This window comes from Miniopterus schreibersii, assembly GCF_964146895.1.
Source record: "Miniopterus schreibersii genome assembly, chromosome: 15".
Classification (NCBI taxonomy): domain Eukaryota; kingdom Metazoa; phylum Chordata; class Mammalia; order Chiroptera; family Miniopteridae; genus Miniopterus; species Miniopterus schreibersii.
Genome location: NC_138115.1, coordinates 49155728 through 49173781, shown reverse-complemented (window position 1 = coordinate 49173781; position 18054 = coordinate 49155728). Strand labels below are relative to the sequence as shown.

The 18054-nt window shown below is 46.4% G+C and overlaps 2 protein-coding genes across 13 annotated transcripts in view; one reads left to right on the top strand and one right to left on the bottom strand.

Moving 5' to 3' along the window:
* SETD2 (SET domain containing 2, histone lysine methyltransferase) overlaps positions 1 to 14579 on the top strand; it is an 82703-nt gene extending 68124 nt beyond the window's left edge. For 5 of the 7 annotated variants that reach the window (XM_081159764.1, XM_081159762.1, XM_081159759.1 and 2 more), the window contains 6 exons: positions 1319 to 1453; positions 2912 to 3051; positions 5569 to 5680; positions 8624 to 8704; positions 10709 to 10810; positions 11155 to 14576. In XM_081159764.1, coding sequence (XP_081015890.1) covers positions 1319 to 1453; positions 2912 to 3051; positions 5569 to 5680; positions 8624 to 8704; positions 10709 to 10810; positions 11155 to 11316 — 732 coding nt within the window. In that variant the 3' untranslated portion in view covers positions 11317 to 14576. Of the gene's footprint in view, positions 1 to 1318; positions 1454 to 2911; positions 3052 to 5568; positions 5681 to 8623; positions 8705 to 10708; positions 10811 to 11154 lie in introns of all 7 variants that reach the window. The other 2 variants (XR_014000378.1, XM_081159763.1) reach the window with 2 other exon arrangements.
* LOC308567801 (death domain-containing membrane protein NRADD-like) lies at positions 14322 to 17763 on the bottom strand. 6 transcript variants are annotated; one of them, XM_081159776.1, is made up of 6 exons: positions 17589 to 17751; positions 17159 to 17210; positions 16154 to 16310; positions 15276 to 15465; positions 15022 to 15164; positions 14322 to 14922 (listed from the first exon to the last, which is right to left on the bottom strand). In XM_081159776.1, exons 3-6 carry the CDS (start codon positions 16230 to 16232, stop codon positions 14603 to 14605), a joined length of 732 nt encoding a protein of 243 aa, XP_081015902.1. In that variant the 5' UTR covers positions 16233 to 16310; positions 17159 to 17210; positions 17589 to 17751; the 3' UTR covers positions 14322 to 14602. The 6 variants fall into 6 exon arrangements, with proteins under 6 accessions (XP_081015902.1, XP_081015900.1, XP_081015899.1 ...); XM_081159774.1 differs by having other exon boundaries at positions 16154 to 16234; positions 17589 to 17670; XM_081159773.1 differs by having other exon boundaries at positions 16158 to 16234; positions 17589 to 17618.
* Positions 17764 to 18054: the final 291 nt, after the last annotated feature.

Below are 18054 nucleotides of genomic sequence, written 5' to 3'. Positions count from 1 at the left end.
GTAGATAAATGGACTAGGATGATCAGACAATCCTTCCCTTCTCTATGCAATTAGTTAAGCAGAGATGATGTTGGGCTTTGGGTACTGAGAGGCATAGAGCATGTTGTAAGTGTGTGTTTTGAGTCATAATCCATTATTTATTTTGTATCCTGAAGATAGGCACTTAGATTCTTCAGTTTTAGTTTTCTCATCTATAACATGACCAGAATACCTCAGAGTGGTTTGAGGTTTGCATGAGATAATGATATTAATAATAGATTTAAAGCACTATTTACCTTGAAGGTTTAATTATAGTTATTACTCAGTTACCATAATAATACTGAGAGAGTATTAACATTAATGAGCTGTGAAATGCAACTAGTCAAGGTCATCTATCTTTGGCCTAAAGATCTGACCTCCAGGAGGAAGCCTTGAAGTCTGTGTCATTCAAGCCTAGTATCAACCATGACAAGATGGGCTACTGAGTTTATAGATATAACCTTGACAGTGAAGTATTATGTGATATGATATAGATTTGTGTGTGTGCATATGTAATATCTTTGACATTTGAAGTAGATGTGTTATTAGAAAGTGACCATGTCACTTTCTTGTCACAACTGCTTATTAAACATAAAAGCTCAATTTTAACTGAGGCCACATAATTTATAGTGGTCTTGTGACATTAATGAGTGACCTTACAAAGTTATACTGAGTCATCTCAAAAAACTGAGTGCTTAGACTATAATTTTTCACATTATAAAGTCAAGTGACTCATATAAAGTTATGTGATTTTTTCCCCCAGTCTAGAAGTGGGGGCAGAACAATTGTTTCCCCCTCTATAACATATTGGACCTCCATTTTCTCTTGTAATTCCCATTGTAAGCCACATTTTGAAGATACTTCTCAACTGTATTTATGTTTGCAAAGTTAGCTTTTGTGTAATTTCAAGTTGCTTGAAGGGGAAAGCCAGTTTCCTACAGATTTTCCCCCCAGCAAATGGAGAGATATGACAGGCACATGCTATTTGGATATATCTCTTATGTGTATGCGTCTTTCATGTTATTTCAGTGGGACTGTAAACCAGTTTTTCCTTTTTATTGCTGTTGTTGGTTTTGGCTTTGGCACTGGCATATGATTGTCAGCTGGTTTGGATAGGTACTATAGAACCCTAAAAAATCTTCATTTCTCTTTACTTTTTGACAGTTTGAGTTTCAAACATTATGAAAAGATTATGAAAGAAATGAAAGATTATGAAAGATTATGCCCACTTGGATGTTAATTACTGCTTTATTAGAGCTAGAAAAGTATACATTATGAGTTTGTTTATTTTATCTTTTAGAGTTATGCCCAGCCAAGTCTTCAGTACATCCAGGGACAACAGATTTTCACAGCTCACCCACCAGGAGTGGTGGTACAGCCATCTGCAGCCGTGACTACAATAGTTGCACCAGGGCAGCCTCAGCCCTTACAGCCAGTAAGAAATCTTTTGCTTGATAGAACTCTCATTGGCTGTCTACCTTATCTTTAGAAGATTTACTTTTTGTTCTAGTTTGGCTTTTATTTTTGTTTTTTTTCACTTTGGATTTTAATTTTTGTAGTAAATTTTACTCAAGTGCTTGTGTACCCTGAGGGAATGCTACTCAACTTTCTGTAGAATTTACCAGCTATGTTACTTGATATATATTTTGCTTCTAGGATCCTTTTTATTTGTAATTTAAACTGACCTTGTATTTTTATACTTTGCTATGAATTTCTGAAGTAATAATTTTTTAGATCAGCTATTATTTATGATACTATGTGATACTACACTAGACATCATGGACTAGTATAGTGTAGTACAGAATTGAATGCTATACTTTACTATATATGTTGTGCAGTGTGTTTTGAGGGAAGCTTTTGGTACTTACCATATGTAGAAGGATACGGTGAAACCTTGATGAAGTGTTGTTTTGAAATGAAATGGGAAATAGGAAGCTGGTCTTGAAAGCAATTGAGAAACTAAACAACAGAGTAACATGATCAGAATAGCAATTCTGAAGAAGCTCTTGAAGTGCTTTGGTGAGTGATGGTGGCTTTAGACAGGTAGAGCAGTAAGTGGAGATGGGCCCTAGCTGGTTTGACTCAGTGGTTAGAGTGTCGGCCTGCAGAATGAAGGGAGCCGGGTCCGATTCCGGCCAAGGGCACGTACCTTGGTTGCAGGCTTGATCCCTGCCCTGGTTGAGGCTTGTGCAGGAGGCAACCAATTGATGTGTCTCTGTCACATCGATATTTCTCTCCCCCCTCCCTCTTTCTCTTTCACTCACTCTGAAAAGCAATGGAGAAAATATCCTCAGGCGAGGATTAAAAAAAATAATGATAAGTGGAGATAGAGTACAAAGACTGCATGTGAAACAATTGGGAGGAAGACCGTGTGCACTTAGAGCAGGAGTTCAAGGGTTTGGTATGAGTCAGGCCCTCCTAGGCATTTTTAATACAAATATAATACTGCATTCCTATTATTAGAAGTTGACATTCTACTAATAGTTGAGGATCACAATGAATGATACTTAAAGTAGTCAGAGTTTTTAATGTCATGAAAGGTGCAGATGAAGAGTTTGAGGAGGGAAAGAATCATTCCCAGGTGGGGGAAGGATTAGTAAATATTGAATGATAATAGAATATTAAGTGACACCGAAGCTTAGGGAAAAGAGGACAGATAGAGGACTACGGGAATGGAAGAGGTGGAACTTAAGCAAAGCCAAAAAATAAAAATAAAGGCAGGTACATAAAGTAGAGATTAAGGGATGGGTATGCACAAAGCAGCAATCTCAAAGACCCATATGTGCTTAAAAGTGTACACATTTTATCTTAGCCTGGGATCTCAGGTTCCTCTTTAACTGCTCAAGCAAAGATAAAGTTGGAAATATTATTCCTGTGCATGTGTATTTTTTAGCCTGAAATGGTTGTGACAAATAATCTCCTGGATCTGCCACCTCCCTCTCCTCCAAAACCAAAAACGATTGTCTTACCTCCCAACTGGAAGACAGCCCGAGATCCAGAAGGGAAGATTTATTACTACCATGTCATCACAAGGTAAGAAGGGCTGTTAAATGTTATGTTACACCTTAGACTTGGGTCCTTTTTAGATACGTTTTGTATTTTTAATCTGCAAGACTCTTTTGGAGAAAACTAAGGAGTTTCTAAAAATGGTAATGACTTCATCTAATGTTATAGATATCAGGGTTCATGGGTGGACGTTTTCTGTAAAAGACCAGATTATAAGTATTTTAGACATTTCTGGCTTGCCCTCTGTCAAGACTACACAATTCTGCCATTGTTGTGTAAGCAGCCAAGACCATACATAAATGAATGGGCATGTCTGTGTTCAAATAAAATTTTATTTACAAAAATAAGCAGTGGACCAGATTTGGTCTCTGATCCATAGTTTGATGCCTCTTGCTATATATAAAAAACCCAATTTATCTTTTTCTTAGAAATTTTTTAAAAATATGTTTTAGACAAAACAGCTTTATGTGAATTTGTGTTTTCTCTGTGTGTGTATGTGTCCATCTGTCTGTACTCCTCAGTATATAATCTTATGTGAATTGTTTGGGTACATGTTTTATAACTTGCAACTACATTATTTTTAATGCTTGCTTATATTGTGTTGCAGAGATCAGCAAACCATGCCTATGAACCACTTGTTTTTGCAAATAAAGTTTTTTGGGATCACAGCTACGCCTCTCTATTTAGGAATTGTCTATGCCTGCTTTTACACTACGATGGCAGAGTAGAATAGTTGTGACAGAGACTACATGGCTCACTAGGACAAAATGTTTACTCTCTGGTTCTTTATAGAAAAAAGTTTGCCAACCTCTGCTCTCTTGTATGGCTATACCAAATTTTATTTAAACCCACCCACCCTAATTGATGGATTTTCACTATTTTATATGTAACTCTAACCCAGGACATCCTTAAGACACTAATCTTACTACCTTCTTTGGGTAGATTTTTAGAAGTGGAATTGTTGGTGAAAAGAGATACACATTTTAAATTGATAAATATTGTCTGCCTACCATTAAAAAAATTATTTGTACCAATTCAGACTCCCACAGAAAGTAAACAAAAGTGCTTTTTTCATCATCTAGGTTCTTTTAGTCTTGTAAGTCTAATAGGTGAGAAATCTTATTTTCATTAACAAGTCTTATTGAGATACAACGTCTTCATTAGATTATTGGCAATTTGTATCTTTTATGAATTGTTGGATTTCTACCCATTTTTGTCAGTGTTGTTAGATCTTTTTATCAAAGGTATTGCAAATATATTTTTGTTTGTAATGTTTTGTGGCATCAAGAAGTTTAAAAATTTCATACAGTCAAATATTTTCTCTTAGTTTTCTGCTTAGAAAGGCCTCTTTTTTTCCCTATAACATACCTTTATAAAACAAACCCTCATTATGTTACTAACCGAAAGCATAGTGATTTTAAAAACTATTGTTTGCAAATTTTACCACAACTTTGTTTTTCAATACCAAAGCAAACTTTTTAATATACTATCACGTTTCCAAAAAGAAAAAGATCTAAGTTTTCCTTAGCTAGCAGCTAAGAGCATCATACTTCCCTCTCTGTTCACTTTCCATAATAAACCTACAGCATGCTTGTGGTTCTTTGATTACAGTAGAAATTTCGAGCCCATTTTTTCTTTTAATTAGTTGCATTGGTCAGAGGTAAGCCTGCTTTCACAATCGTATGCAAAATTGATTACACCAAGTACATTTAATGTTGCTGACTAAACTTCGGTGTGGTGTGAAAGCAGACTGTAATGGCAGGACTGGACCTGCCAGATATGTTGCTAGCTTCTCTGAGGCTTTTGACATTTCCCTTATAGTGTTCCCTGTGGGAGCTGACTTCAGAACATGAATTTCCTCACTTCTAGTTGTTACCTCGCAGACCTAGCTTTAAAAAAAAAAAATCTTTTTCTGCTTATTTTCAAAACAACTATAAACACAGAGTGGTTGAACCCTTCTTGCAGTCAGTTGAGAATATTTTTAGAATAGGGCACAAGTTTTTAACCTGCACATCTTTTCCATGCTGTCAGTCATTAAACCAAAGGGCACAACTACAAACAAGAAGGCTCCTAAGGCAAAGAAGAACTTTCCCCCACGTTCAAGGATTGTGAGGAGTATGTTGTGATTTATTTTATTTTGCTCCAAGAATGTGCTAGGTATAGCCACCTCGATGTCTTCACCTGCATAGGGATGGCATATCATAGGCAGGCACCTACTCCATGTACTTTTTAGGCTTTGCTGAATCTTATTTTCAGTACGTAGGCAGGTGAGAGACAGAAGATATTTGGTTTTACTGCTCTCTTTGACACCCAGAAACTGCTGCCACATTACTGGCTACAGAAAAACAGTGGGCTAAATAGTCTGTCTCTGGGGTAGAATCATTGCTGCTGGGAAGATGTCAAAAGAATGTCTCTATCTTATGGAACTGTCTTGCTCTGTGTTTCATTGCATGTTATATTTTATGTATATATGAGCAGAGATGTCTGTGCCAGAGTTCTCTGTTTTCTGGCCATGACAGCATGGCTGTTCTTACCTTCTTCTAGGCAGACTCAGTGGGATCCTCCCACTTGGGAAAGCCCAGGAGATGATGCCAGTCTTGAGCATGAAGCTGAGATGGACCTGGGAACCCCAACGTATGATGAAAACCCCATGAAGGTGAGTGTGGTGTACACATGTGTTTCCTGATCATTTGGAAGAGTCGGTACCCTGTCATTTTGTAGGGCCAGTAGCCACATGTTCTTGGGACCCTATTTTCCTTATTGTTCTGGAGAATTACACATGTAATAAATGCTGGGGGTGGGGGTAGGGACGGCTAGGATATCCAGACACAGAAGTATGGTATGTTAGAACAAAAAGTAAAAGCCCTTAATTTCTATTCGGCTGTTCTCCTTTCATTATATTTCCCTCTCTAGACATAAATAGTTAGCCTTTTAGTACAGAAGTTCTCAACTAGTAGCAGTTTTGCTCCTCGGGACATTTGATAATATTTAGAGATATTTTTAGTTGTTATAGTTGAGGGGATGCTACTGGCTTCTAGTGATTAGAGGCCAAGGAAGCCACTAAAACATCTTAAAATGCACAGGAGAGCCCCCTGCGCCCACATTGCTTTTTTTAATGTAAGAGTGCTGCCCCACCTTCCCCCCACCCCGTGGGTTTCTAGAATCTCAACAAGATTGCTTGTAGCACAGTAGGTGTTCCCTACCCCATAAGGTAGCCTGTTACATTTTGGGGACCATTGGTCCAGTCTAATGTCTTTTTTTGGTGCTAAAGGATTTTTAACTGGCAATAGCCATTTGAGAAGGTTACTAATACTTGGTTTTAAAAGTTTGTGAATTGTTGCTCTGGCTGGTGTTGCTCAGTTGGTTGGGCATTGTCCGGTGTACCGAAAAGTTGCCAGTTCGATTCCTGGTAGGGGGCATGCAGGAGGCAGCTGATCCATGTTTCTCTCTTTCCTACTCTCCCTTCCTCTCTCCCTAAAAAATCAATTAAAAAAAAATTTTTTTTTTAAGTTTATGAATTGTAGAAATGGTAACACTTAAATGAGGCTTTTTTGGGAATTGGAGGATATTCCCAAAGTTTTCATGTCAGTATCCATCAAACTACCCTTGGCTCTGACTCTGGCTCCTGGTATTGCTTGGCATTGGGCTTGAGTAAACGTTAGCCAGTTTCTGAAATTATTTCTCATGCCATTTTCAGACCACAGACCAAGAGGGGTTTGTGAATTTCAAACCAAGAGTACTTCATTTTGGTTTACAATTTCCATGGTATAAGTCTAGGCACCTTTCAGTTGAACATTTCCTTTCTCAATCCCAATTGCACAGCACTCAACAGGACCACAGAATCTCCTAGACAGGGCTCAGTGGATTGTGCTCTGTAACTGCATTTTTAAAGCCCTACCAACCTCACCAAGTCAGAGATTAAATTAGAAAGCTATTAAGCATGCACTGAATTGATTTAGCTTTCTGAACACATGCCCCATTCAGAGGGAAGCAGAACATTCCTGTTAATACAGTACTCTTGCTGAGAGCCTAGCCTCTTCTGTAGAACCAGGAGCCTTGCGGTGATTGTCATACCTCAAGGACTTACTGTACTCATTGCTGTCAGTGCTCATATCTGAGATCCACAAGAGAATATTTGAGGATGTGTTGAAGTTTCCTTGGCTTGTTCAGGCAGTTCTTGATCCCTTGCTACCTGAGGTCTTATTGTGAAGCACACCCACACTCTAGTACTGGAAAAATAACCACAAAATCCCAAAGCAAAACATTTGAAAATAGATTACTTGTCAGGTTTTTTTGTTTTATTTCTTGAAAACAGAGGTTGATCTGTGTGTTCTTTCTACCCTCCCCTCCCCATCCTGCTCCCACAGCCACAGAAAGAAAGTGGAAAAATGGAAAATATGTAAATCTTTTATAACAAATTAGAGAAAGCTGACTTGTAGCAGCTGAGAGCAAGGGAGTGCCACCTTTCTCTGGAGCCAGTCCAGAGCAGAGGGAGTTGAACAGCTCTATCATCAGCACCTTCATACTACTGATGTAAATGGAGGAATCAGAACTGGGGGTTGGGCTGGGAGTAGAAAAAGTGCTCTAAGTGGCCAGCAAAAACAGGAAGTACCTATAATACCAACTGCATTTTCTACATCCATCTCAAGTGACTGTACTCAAAGAGGAATGTTCATAATCTTTTCCACAGAAAATTACATTTACTAGCAAGGGGCTTGATGGCTGGTGGTGGGCAAAGGTGTGGGGAGATGGCCTTGCATGGAGGGTGCTCTGAATGGCAGGGCTGCTGGCCCCTCACCTCTCAGCAGTGCCTAATTAGAGGGAACTTGGCAGCCTCCCTTCTGGCGCTGCTAGAAGGGAATAGTCCTAGATTTGTCATCATCTTACCAGCTTTGGACAGAGTATCCTCTGTGTCTTATCATCTACTCATCTGTTCACTGACTTGGACAACCCTTCTTCCCCCCAAATCCTTGTTACTTCTTTAGCTTTTGCAGTTTTGAACTGGAAATACCAACCTCCAAGGAGCCTCTCCTGCTTGCTGAGAGTGTCTCCTACAGTCTGGCCAGCTCTGTCTTTAGAGGAAAAGTGATGAATATCCAAGGGGAGTGGAAGGATTTGGATGAGGACCATGATGTGGTGGGAACCTCCAGATGTGTAGTGAAAGGCCTTCTGAACAGAGTGTTTTGCCTTTGTCCTGGAATCCTGGACTGTCAGAGCCAGGAAAGGTGGAGCTCACTGAGCTTAGGCCTTGACAGTGTGAGGTATTGAAGCTCACACAGGGATCTGAGTGGTCCAAGTCACACAGCACGTTTCTCTGCAGAGATGTTGACTCTGAAACAACTAGAGATGTTTAGCTACATCAAGGATATAGCTTTGAGTTAGGGTAGAGAATTAGAACTTGGTTTATAAGAATAAAGTCAGAGCCAGATGACAGGATTGTAACATGAGGTGAGAGTGGTAATAGCAGCCAAGCTGCCTCCAGTCCATGTGCCCTAATATGGAGAGTCAGGTTAATAGAAAGGAGGTTCCTGGAACAGCAGGACATCACTAACCTGACCTCTTGTGCCAGCATTTTTATGTTTTTCTCTTCCATTTCTAGACTTCAAAAAAGCCTAAGACAGCAGAAGCAGACACCTCCAGTGAGTTGGCTAAGAAAAGCAAAGAAGTATTCAGAAAAGAGGTAAGGTTTGGCGGATGTTACTCAGCTCCATGGGCTTAAACCAGAGCTCTTTCCTTTCTTGTCCTAAGTATGCACCGCTATTAGTAGTGTTCTGCTACCCTGCCTTTGGGTGTTCCCTCACTTCTGTAATTTGACCATATAGTTGTGATGACACATTGGCATGGTCCTTTACAGTTGGGTAAAAAGTATTTTCATATCCATTATCTGATTTTATCCCAACAATGGCCCTTGAGGTAGGCAAGAAGGGAATTGTCAGTCCTTTACGCAGGTGGAAGAACTCTTAAGGTTCTAAGAAGGCAAGTTCTAGACAGAAGACTTGAACTCAGGCCTCTGGTTCAAAGCTCAGTCTTCTTTCTGTAATACCTCATTTGGTGGCTGCCTAATCCTTAATGGATTTGAGAAAGCAGCTACTGTTTATGCTGCTGGAATTTCCAGCTATAGGACACTAACTTTCTGCCTCAGGGCATCTAGAATCTAAACTCCAGTCTTGATTCACTGAAGGGACTGATAGTTTGTTGGCAGCTGTGTGAAGAGTGCACGGTGATAGTGCAGGGGGCCACTGTTCAGGTATCAGGAAAGGCTATTGAATTGGGGTAGGAATTGACCAGATAGATCGGGAGGAAGTAACTTCAGGCAGTAGAATGTACAGAAGCATTATTTCTTTCAGGGAACTATAAGGAGTCCATGGGCTGTAGCACAGGGTATATGAAGGGTATTAAAAGATGAGGCTGAACAATACTGTGCTGCTTCATATAGGGCCTGTGTGTCTGAGTTACAGAGAACCATTGCAGGATTTGAAGCTGGGAACAGTGAGATCCCTGACTGTATTTGGGGAAATGGATTGCAGGGAGAAAGTACAGAGGCTAGGAGACCACAGAGATAAGATTTAGTTTCTCACTATCCCTGTGTGAAATTATTGGTGTTTCAGCTCAGCTAACTAGCAGCTGTTTATTTAGTGCCTACTTTGTGATATAGTCTTGTTCTTTGACCATCTGAAGGCTCATTAAATTTCAAGGATGGGTAGGCCCTGTTCAGGGTGCTCCCTGATGACGTGGCTATCACTAACCTCACTCCCTTTGTCCCCTGGAATCTTAGTGCCATAAGTACTTCCAGAGGTTCTGTGCCTAGGTCTCTTGAGATTCACTACACAGGACATACGCTACAGAGATAGCTCAGGAGGATATTGGAAGTTGTATATTGAAAAGGGTCCTACCCTGGGTCTTTTCCCACCAGTTGTCATACCCATGCTTCCATCTGCTTCACACTCCTGTAGTATGAATCAAAATAAATGTAACACAGAATCTAACCTTCAGTAACAAAATGCCTGCATTTCCTGGGGTTGCTGAGCCTCCTAAAAGCACTGGAACGTTCTCTTTGCACTGTCTCCAGGAGCCAGAGAACTCAGCTACATTCTCTATGCTAAAGACATGACACGTGTTAGCTGAAACCTGCCTGCCATTCCAGTAACAGAGCAGCTGTGCTGGGCCGATGTGGCTCAGTTGGTTGAGCATCTGAGCGTTGTCCCATACACGAAGAGGTCACTGTTCAATTCAGGGTCAGGGCACATGCCCAGGTTGTGGGGCTTGACCCCCAGTAGAGGGTATGCAGAAGGCATCCAATTGATGCTACTCTCTCATTGATGTTTCTGTCTCTCTCCCCCTCTCCCTTCCTCTCCCCCCCCAAAAATCAATAAAGACATGTTTAGTAAGTAAATAAATAAAAATCTAAAAAAAAAAGAGGAGCTGTTTTCTCCTGCCCCTGCTCCTGGGTCCCTCCATCTAAGGCTTGCTCAATTCATCCAAGGGAACTCTCCCTCTCAGGGCTGAGCCAGGATCCTTTTGTCTTATATCCCATTGACATACTAGCATTCTTCTACCTGAACCAGCCAACCTGAGTTGGGAAGGATTGGCTGGTTCTTCTTGCTGCCTTTTCTAGTTATTTTCTCATTACAACTTCTTGCCCTTTCTGGAGTATTGGGCAGCATGTTCTCTCCTCTGCCTGCAGATGTCCCAGTTCATTGTCCAGTGCCTAAACCCTTACCGGAAACCGGACTGCAAAGTGGGAAGAATTACCACAACCGAAGACTTCAAACACCTGGCTCGCAAGGTATTCTCCCCAGCTGTGGTCTGACAATGTTCTGGGAAAACTGTGTGCCTTCTAAAAAGGCCTCTTTCATCATAGAAAGTGGGTTTTCCTTGCGAGGTACCCAGGCTGAGGACCCAGGAATGGGGAGGGAAGGTTTGAGAAGGGAGAGCATCTTACTTGAGTGTGATGATTCTCTAAGAAACTTCCTTTTCTGGTGATCCCAGCACCAGCCTGCCCCAACCTACCTTCCTTATTCAACTCCTAGTCTTGGTTAGAAGGGCCCTGAGGTAGCAGGCTGGCCTTCCCCCTCAAATCCTTTCCACTCTGACTGGCGGCCCTGGTCTCTCTTCTTGTGTTCTGGACAGCTGACTCACGGCGTTATGAATAAGGAGCTGAAGTACTGTAAGAACCCTGAGGACCTGGAGTGCAATGAGAATGTGAAACACAAAACCAAGGAGTACATTAAGAAGTACATGCAGAAGTTTGGGGCTGTTTACAAACCCAAAGAGGACACTGAATTAGAGTGACTTATGGGGCCAGGGTGGGAGGACAGGTGAGCAGGTAGGACAGACTCCGGGGAGAAGGAATCCTGTGGGCCTTTCCTGCCCTGCCCTTCTGTCAAAGCTGTGCTACTGATGACACATCACCCTGGGGAATTTCAACTGAAAGCCCAAAAATGAGCTCAATCTACAACAAGCGATGCCTGATCGTGAGCTGTTGGGGTGTGGTTGGAGGCCATCAGAGGCAAGGGCTTAGGGAAGAATCTTCCCTCTAAGACCCTGGCCAGGCCTGACCCCACTCTCAAACCTGGGTCTCCTCCTTGGCGGTGCTGTTGGCGCACAGACCCATGCGCATCCCCACCCACGACCCCTTACCCCGACGATCTGTATTATATTTTAATGTATATGTGAATATATTGAAAATAATTTGTTTTTTCCTGGTTTTTGTTTGTTTTTTGTTTTGCTTTTAGCCTTTACATGCTAGGATCACAGGAAGACTTTGTAAGGATGGTTTAAGTTCTCCTGCAAGGTTTAATTTGTTATCATGTAAATATTCCAAAGCAGGCTGCCTTGTGGTTTTGGCCAGCCTTGTGCTATGTTGATAAGATTGATTTACTGCTTAAAATCACTTTACTTTATCCAATTTTTACTGAACTTTTTATGTAAAAAATAAAATTAATTAAAGAACTTGGCACTTGTGTTCCCTAAGAGCTAGTCAAACGTGTTACTGGAGAAAGGAGAGATGTGAAGTCCAAAATTAGTCTGAGTTTGGAGCTGATCACAGGCCTTTTTCTTCACAGGTCCCACTGGGACTGAGGCAGACGTTTGCCAGATGACTGACACTTGTGAGCTTGGGATCTGGTGGCTGTGCTTAGGGGTGGAGCCAACTTACACGTGCATTCCAGAGCAAAGGAAGTGGACCTGAGGCCTCATTGGCACTGGGCTGCTTTGGTTAATAGATCAGTCTAGAGAAGACACGTGTCTTTCCCCTTTGTACTTCCTGGCTGGGGCGAGGCATTGACACACTTCCCTCCGGAGGCCTGAGCTCCCCCGAGCCCCTGGAATGCTCATTTGCTGTTTTGGTTCCCTGACCTCCCACTATGCTACCTGACACTGGGCTTGGACACTAGACCTAGGACAAGTGAGGACCCATATAACGAGGTACAGTGCACAGGTGGTGATGAGAGTGGATATCTCCTGGAGAATGCAGGGCCCAGTGGGGACCTCCCCACACACATCCATTGTCTGGGCAATGAGCAGAGCCAAAGGCTTCAGGCCAAGGCAGGGGCCTGTCTTTGCAAAGAGTCTGGTTCCATCTCTTCCTCACCTCAGTAGTGCCCCTGGGGAAGAGGCTGTGGCCTGCCAAATCTTGGGCAGGTTGGACAGCAGTTAGAGCACTCACTGCCTGTTGGGTGCTACACTGGACTCTTAGAGCTCAGGCTGTGCTCACTTGATCCTCGCAGCCCTGAAATGCAGGAATTGGCACTGTTCTGATGAGGAAAGTAAGGTTCAGAGAGGCACAGGTACTCATCTCATGTCCTCATATTACAGGAATTGTTAACATAGGAGAAAAAAAAACTTTTAAAGGTCATAATCATTAGACATGCTTGCTTGAGTACATTAGGGAGTGTTTCTCTGGTGGGTTTGCATGCTAAGGGTACAGCCTGTTGCTCACAACCAGGTCAAACTCATGGTTTTTACCCAAGGCTCCAGGTTTCAGATTTTCCAAGGAAATTCAGGCACCCTTCTGTTAAAGGGTGGTGACCAGGGAGCAGTCACATTTCAAGTAGGACACCTTTGAAGAGGAATTCTGTTATTTTTCCTCCCTGGTTTTTTAAAATCTTTTCCCTTCCACCTACCCCTTGACACCTTCAGGCTCCAGTCCCCTCAGTGGTGATACAGGCGGCCAGCTAATTGAAAACCATTCATGCCACTCGATGCAGGAGATCACATCACCACGCCAATCCTTGATCATGCTGTGGCCAACTTCCTGCTGAAGTAGGTGTGACGTCTCCAGTGCTGGTCTGATTCTAGCTGAGGGAATGCTGAGTCTTTCCTGCTTTTCCCTCCTGGGTTATTGTTGCCCAACGGGTCATCTCAGGGTAAAGGTGGCTCAAAGCCTGCCCTTTTAAGGAAAAGATTGATGTGCTTGAGCAGGCCTGGTAAACTGTTTCTGAGGAACAGCAGCAGCAGCCTGATGAGTTTGGTCCTCACAGAGCAGCCAGTCAGTCACATCTTAGCCAGCAACAGGATCTACTCTGGGCCCCCTGGACCATGACTGCATCCCACGTCTCCTCTGAGTTTGGGTGGTGGGTGCCAGGACTGTAGCCAGTATTCCTTCCTAGGCAGGGCCTGTCTGCTGTAGCAGCCCTTTCCTAAAGCTTGGTCACCAACCTGCCTGCCTCTCCCTTCAGGGCAAGCATATGTGTGAGGTGCAGGTGGATAGGCTGTGGCTCCCCTATCCTCAACTGCCCCTCAGGTGGGTGGGATGACTTGCTTGCCCCTTGGCTTGTGTAGAAATTACAGCAGCAGCAGCGGAAGCCTGTTTGGCCCTGCCTCTCCTAAGTCTGGAGAATGGGCCCTGTAAGGAAAGCCCGCCCGCCCTTCCTTTTCCTCATCTAGAGGTGACCAGAGGCCCTTGGTAAGCAGCCTCCCAGGACCAGTCTGCCCCTTGCCTCCTGTCTAGAGGGGCAGGCCTCTAGCTTCTGGTTGATGCTGGTCACAGCACAAGTCAGGAAAATTGTCTCCACCCGGGAGTCTTAAGTGAGGGGAACTTACTGAACACACCATTCCATTTCTTGTTCAGCTAAGGAAGCTCAAGTTCAGAAAGGCAAAACAGCTTCCTAACATGATCCAGCCAGTAAATGGCAGGTGCAGGACGTGAACCTCCACAGCTCATGTGTCTTCTTTGGGAACACGCTCCCTGCCAGCCCAAGTGCTGCTCCCACAACTTAGGGACCCTGTCCTTTTTCTGGGCCTCTGCCTCATAGTCACCCACTTCTCACAGGCCCAGGTAGCCAGACAGAACCAGTACAGTAACCCAAAGTTCCTTTAATATGGAATACAAAAGTAGAAAAAAACCAGTTAAGGCAAAGGAAGGAGAGCAGACCCATTCCTTACTGCCACCTCCCCCCATATCCTGGTCTCTGTCTCAGAGGCAGGGAGGGCAAGGGAAGATGAATAGTGGCTGGACTTTGTGTCCCACCAGAACAGAGCAGGCTAAGCCCACCAATGCCAAGGAGCCCAGGAAAGGGAAGGCGTGGTCGGGAGCACCAGAGCAGTACCCTGAGAGGTGAGGCTGTGGAGGCATCATTCACACCACAGAGCAGTCCTCAGGCGGGAGGCCCAGGACCTGGACCACATCTTCACGACCCATGGCAGCCAGGGCGTCCTCTAGCACCCTGAGTGTAGCACCGCTGCCTTCTTGGACAGCCCAGTCCCTCAGCAGAGTGTAGGCTGGCACCTGGCCCCGGGCCATGGTCTCCACAGCCTCAGCCTGGTAGCCCAGACGGCCTGCCAGGCCCTGCCAGCCCTTTTCAGGTTCGCCTGACACTCCCAGGAGCCGCTCCACTTCCTCTTGCTGCTGTCGAGGGAGATGAAGGTAAAGACGGCAGCCAAGCTCCGGATGTGGCCCTGGGGTGGGAGACATGAGGGGCAAATAAGGGTCAGGTGGGCTGGGTGGTGGGCAGAGCTAGGTTCTGAATTGACTGTAGATTGGGGAAAGGAACTCACCCTGGCTGGGGACACAGGACTCCAGACTGCTAGGAGAGTCCTGGAAGACGCTGCTCTCCCTGTGTGTCTGGTCCTTGTCGAGGGCCCCCAGCTCTGCAGTCCGAGCTTTGGCCAGCTGCTGTCTTTGTTTATGTGAGCGCCAGCTGTGGGGAGCAGTGGGGACCTGCCAACCTGCTCCAGCCTTCACTGAGACGGAGCTGGCTGGTAGTCCAGATGGGAAGGGAGTACCACAGGGTAGTACCCAGGCCACCTACCACTTGAAGGCCACATAAGCAAGCAGACCGAGGACCACAGTAGCCAGGAGGGCACAGTACACAGGGATGATGCTGCCTGAAGCCCCTGGAGGCTCAGAGGGGAATGGAGAGGAGGTATTTTGGGCCAGGCCTCCCCTTTCACCTATCCACACTCCTTCCCTGTCCCTGTCCTGCCCTTTCCAGGTCTCATCTGTGGAAGAAAGGAAAGACAAGGTCAGGGGCAAGAAATCAAGGCTATAGTCCCTCGGCAGCCTCACCTAGACTTGGCTGCCAGAAGATTTGAAACAATAGTCCCTACTTTGTAGTCAAAAGCTCATACCACAGCACCGAGCTGACTGGCCCGTTTTCCCATGCTCATCTCCATAGCCTCCAAAGGGCTCACTACTCTTGGACACCTAGCCCTTCCCAGAGCTACCCTTCTTTCTCCCAGGCTTCCAGACATCTGCACTTGCTGTGCTGCCTTCTCCATCTGTCAAACTGGAAGGAATCTCCTATTCTGGGAAGCTTCCTTGATCTCTCCCGGTCTTTTCCTTTTCTGTCTCCTATAGCACTTCCTCTGTCTACTATGGTACTGAACTGTGTCCTGTCTTCCCAACCCAGTCTGGACTGTGAGAGCACATTGATTCATGCTGGTCCCCATGGGGGCCTCTGTGCACAGGCCTTGTAAATTTTTTGCAAAATAAAGCTGAACTGGAAGGCAAGTAAATGCTGCTGCTTGCTTCTTTCTGCTTGCAGGCCAGGTGTTCCCACAATCCAGTGCAGGCAGGGCATGGTGGACAAGAACTCCAGAGCCTGTGACTGGACTTGTGTGTGACCTACCTACCTGGGGGACCTTCCATCCTACCCAGTGCCCAAAATTTGGATCAAGAGATGCTTACCTACATGGACCATGCCTTCCCTGTGGCTGGAGTTGTGAGGCATCACTCTGCCAGCGGGTAGTGCTCCCAGGGGCTGCATCTCTTGGAGAAGCGTTTGGAATGTTATGGGCAGTGCCCAGGCAAGGGAGCCGGGAGACTTCTCTAAGTCCAGAAGGGGCTATGTGTAGAGACATGGCAGGGAATACCTCCTAATGTCGGGAGTCTCCCTCTCCTGGCTCAATCACTCCATCCTGATTCACTCCAGGGCTGGGTGACACCCCCCCCCCACACACACACACCCCTACTCATCAATCTGGACCATTTTTCTCTTATGTCAGACGGAGTGGGGGTGATAGAGCCAGCCCCAGCTGGCCAAGAGGAGCCAGGGTGCAGCTCAGGAGGGAGGAGAGCAGGCTGGCAAACCAGAGTCCAGGGATAGCATGGGAGGACCAGGGAGATGCCCAGCGCCACCCATCTCAACCTGAGCCAGGCCAGAGACTTACTGGCTGGTGGGAGGCTCCTGGAGACTTCTCAGCATGAGTCCAGGAACCCAACACCCTAAACCTCCCTGGAGTGACTGTTTCTACTCCTGCATCGAGTTAGTGTCCAGCCCTCACCTCCTGGTACGAGGATGTACGGGAGGGTACCTTGGGTCCAGTAAGGGCACAGAACATATGGGCCCAGAGGCCAGAAACATGAAGGACAGAACCACTTGATCCCAGGACCCATCTGGACCTACTGCGCTGATCCTGCTGGGACCCACTTCCTGAGGCCTGGGGAGGAGAGGCCCAGTCTGGGCTGATGAGGGATCTTGCCTGGAAAAGGAATGAAGAGACCTGGGGGAAGGCCCTCCAACTCCACCCTCCACATCCGGCCTGGTCTACTCCAGGGACTCCAAACTCACTTCCTTGCACAAGGCGGTGTGCCCATGTTTATGGCAAAGTGCACAGTTGGCAAGTGGGTATGGGACAGAGGCTGCCTGCGGTGGCCCGTGCCACGTTTCGGGTGTGTGTTTGTGTCACTTACCGCATGGAGGGGCCCTTCCGGAATCCTGGTTGATCCTGGTTGGTGGGTGAGCCTGCGACCAGAGTGCGCACAAACAGCCAAGTCTTGTGTCTGCCTGACCCACCTCGAACTGCGGAACTGGAGCCTCTACTGCCCCACACCACGCACTCTCCGGGCCCACAAAACACGCACACACGGCGCAACACCCCGCGTGCCCACAAGAGTCTGGCTTCCCACACACATCCCAACACAGGCGCCGCACCAGGAGGGTCAACCCCCGAAGGACCGCGGGTCTCCAGGTGGGGTGCAGAGGCAGTTCTCGGATCCCTCAGTCCAGGAAGACCCAGGGCTCTGTCCCCAACCCGCTCCAAACCTGCAGCAGCCGACCCTCCGCGGACCCCAGGATCCGATCACCCTGGCGGGGCCCGGACCTCTGAGCCTCGGGACTAACCTGGGGCCGGCCGAGAAGACCGCGTGGAATCCCTGGGGAGGCCAGGTTCTGGCCCGCCCGAGACGAGTGAGGCCTCGCGGGGAAGGGCACTGAGGGGGCGGAGAGGGCGGAGCCGGGAGCTCGGCGCCCCGGCAGCTCCTTCAGGGGACCGAAGGCGCGGGGCGGGGCGGGGTGGAGGGGCGCGCCCGCCAAGTTCTCGCCCCGCCCCGCAAAGGAACGCGCAGGCGCGCCCACCGGACGCCGGGCCCTGGAGACGGGAGCGCGGCGGGAGCGCACGAGGGGCGTACCCGCGTGATAACGTGGAGCACAGAGTGGGACACGGGGACGACCGGCGGGTCCCCGAGGGACAGGGGCGGGGCGGCAGGGGAAACAGGCCACGCGGAGGGGATGAGTCGCCCTGGAGGGAGCAGGACCAGGGGACCCGAGTCCGGACGGCGACCTGGGCTGGCTGAGACGCGGCGCGCGC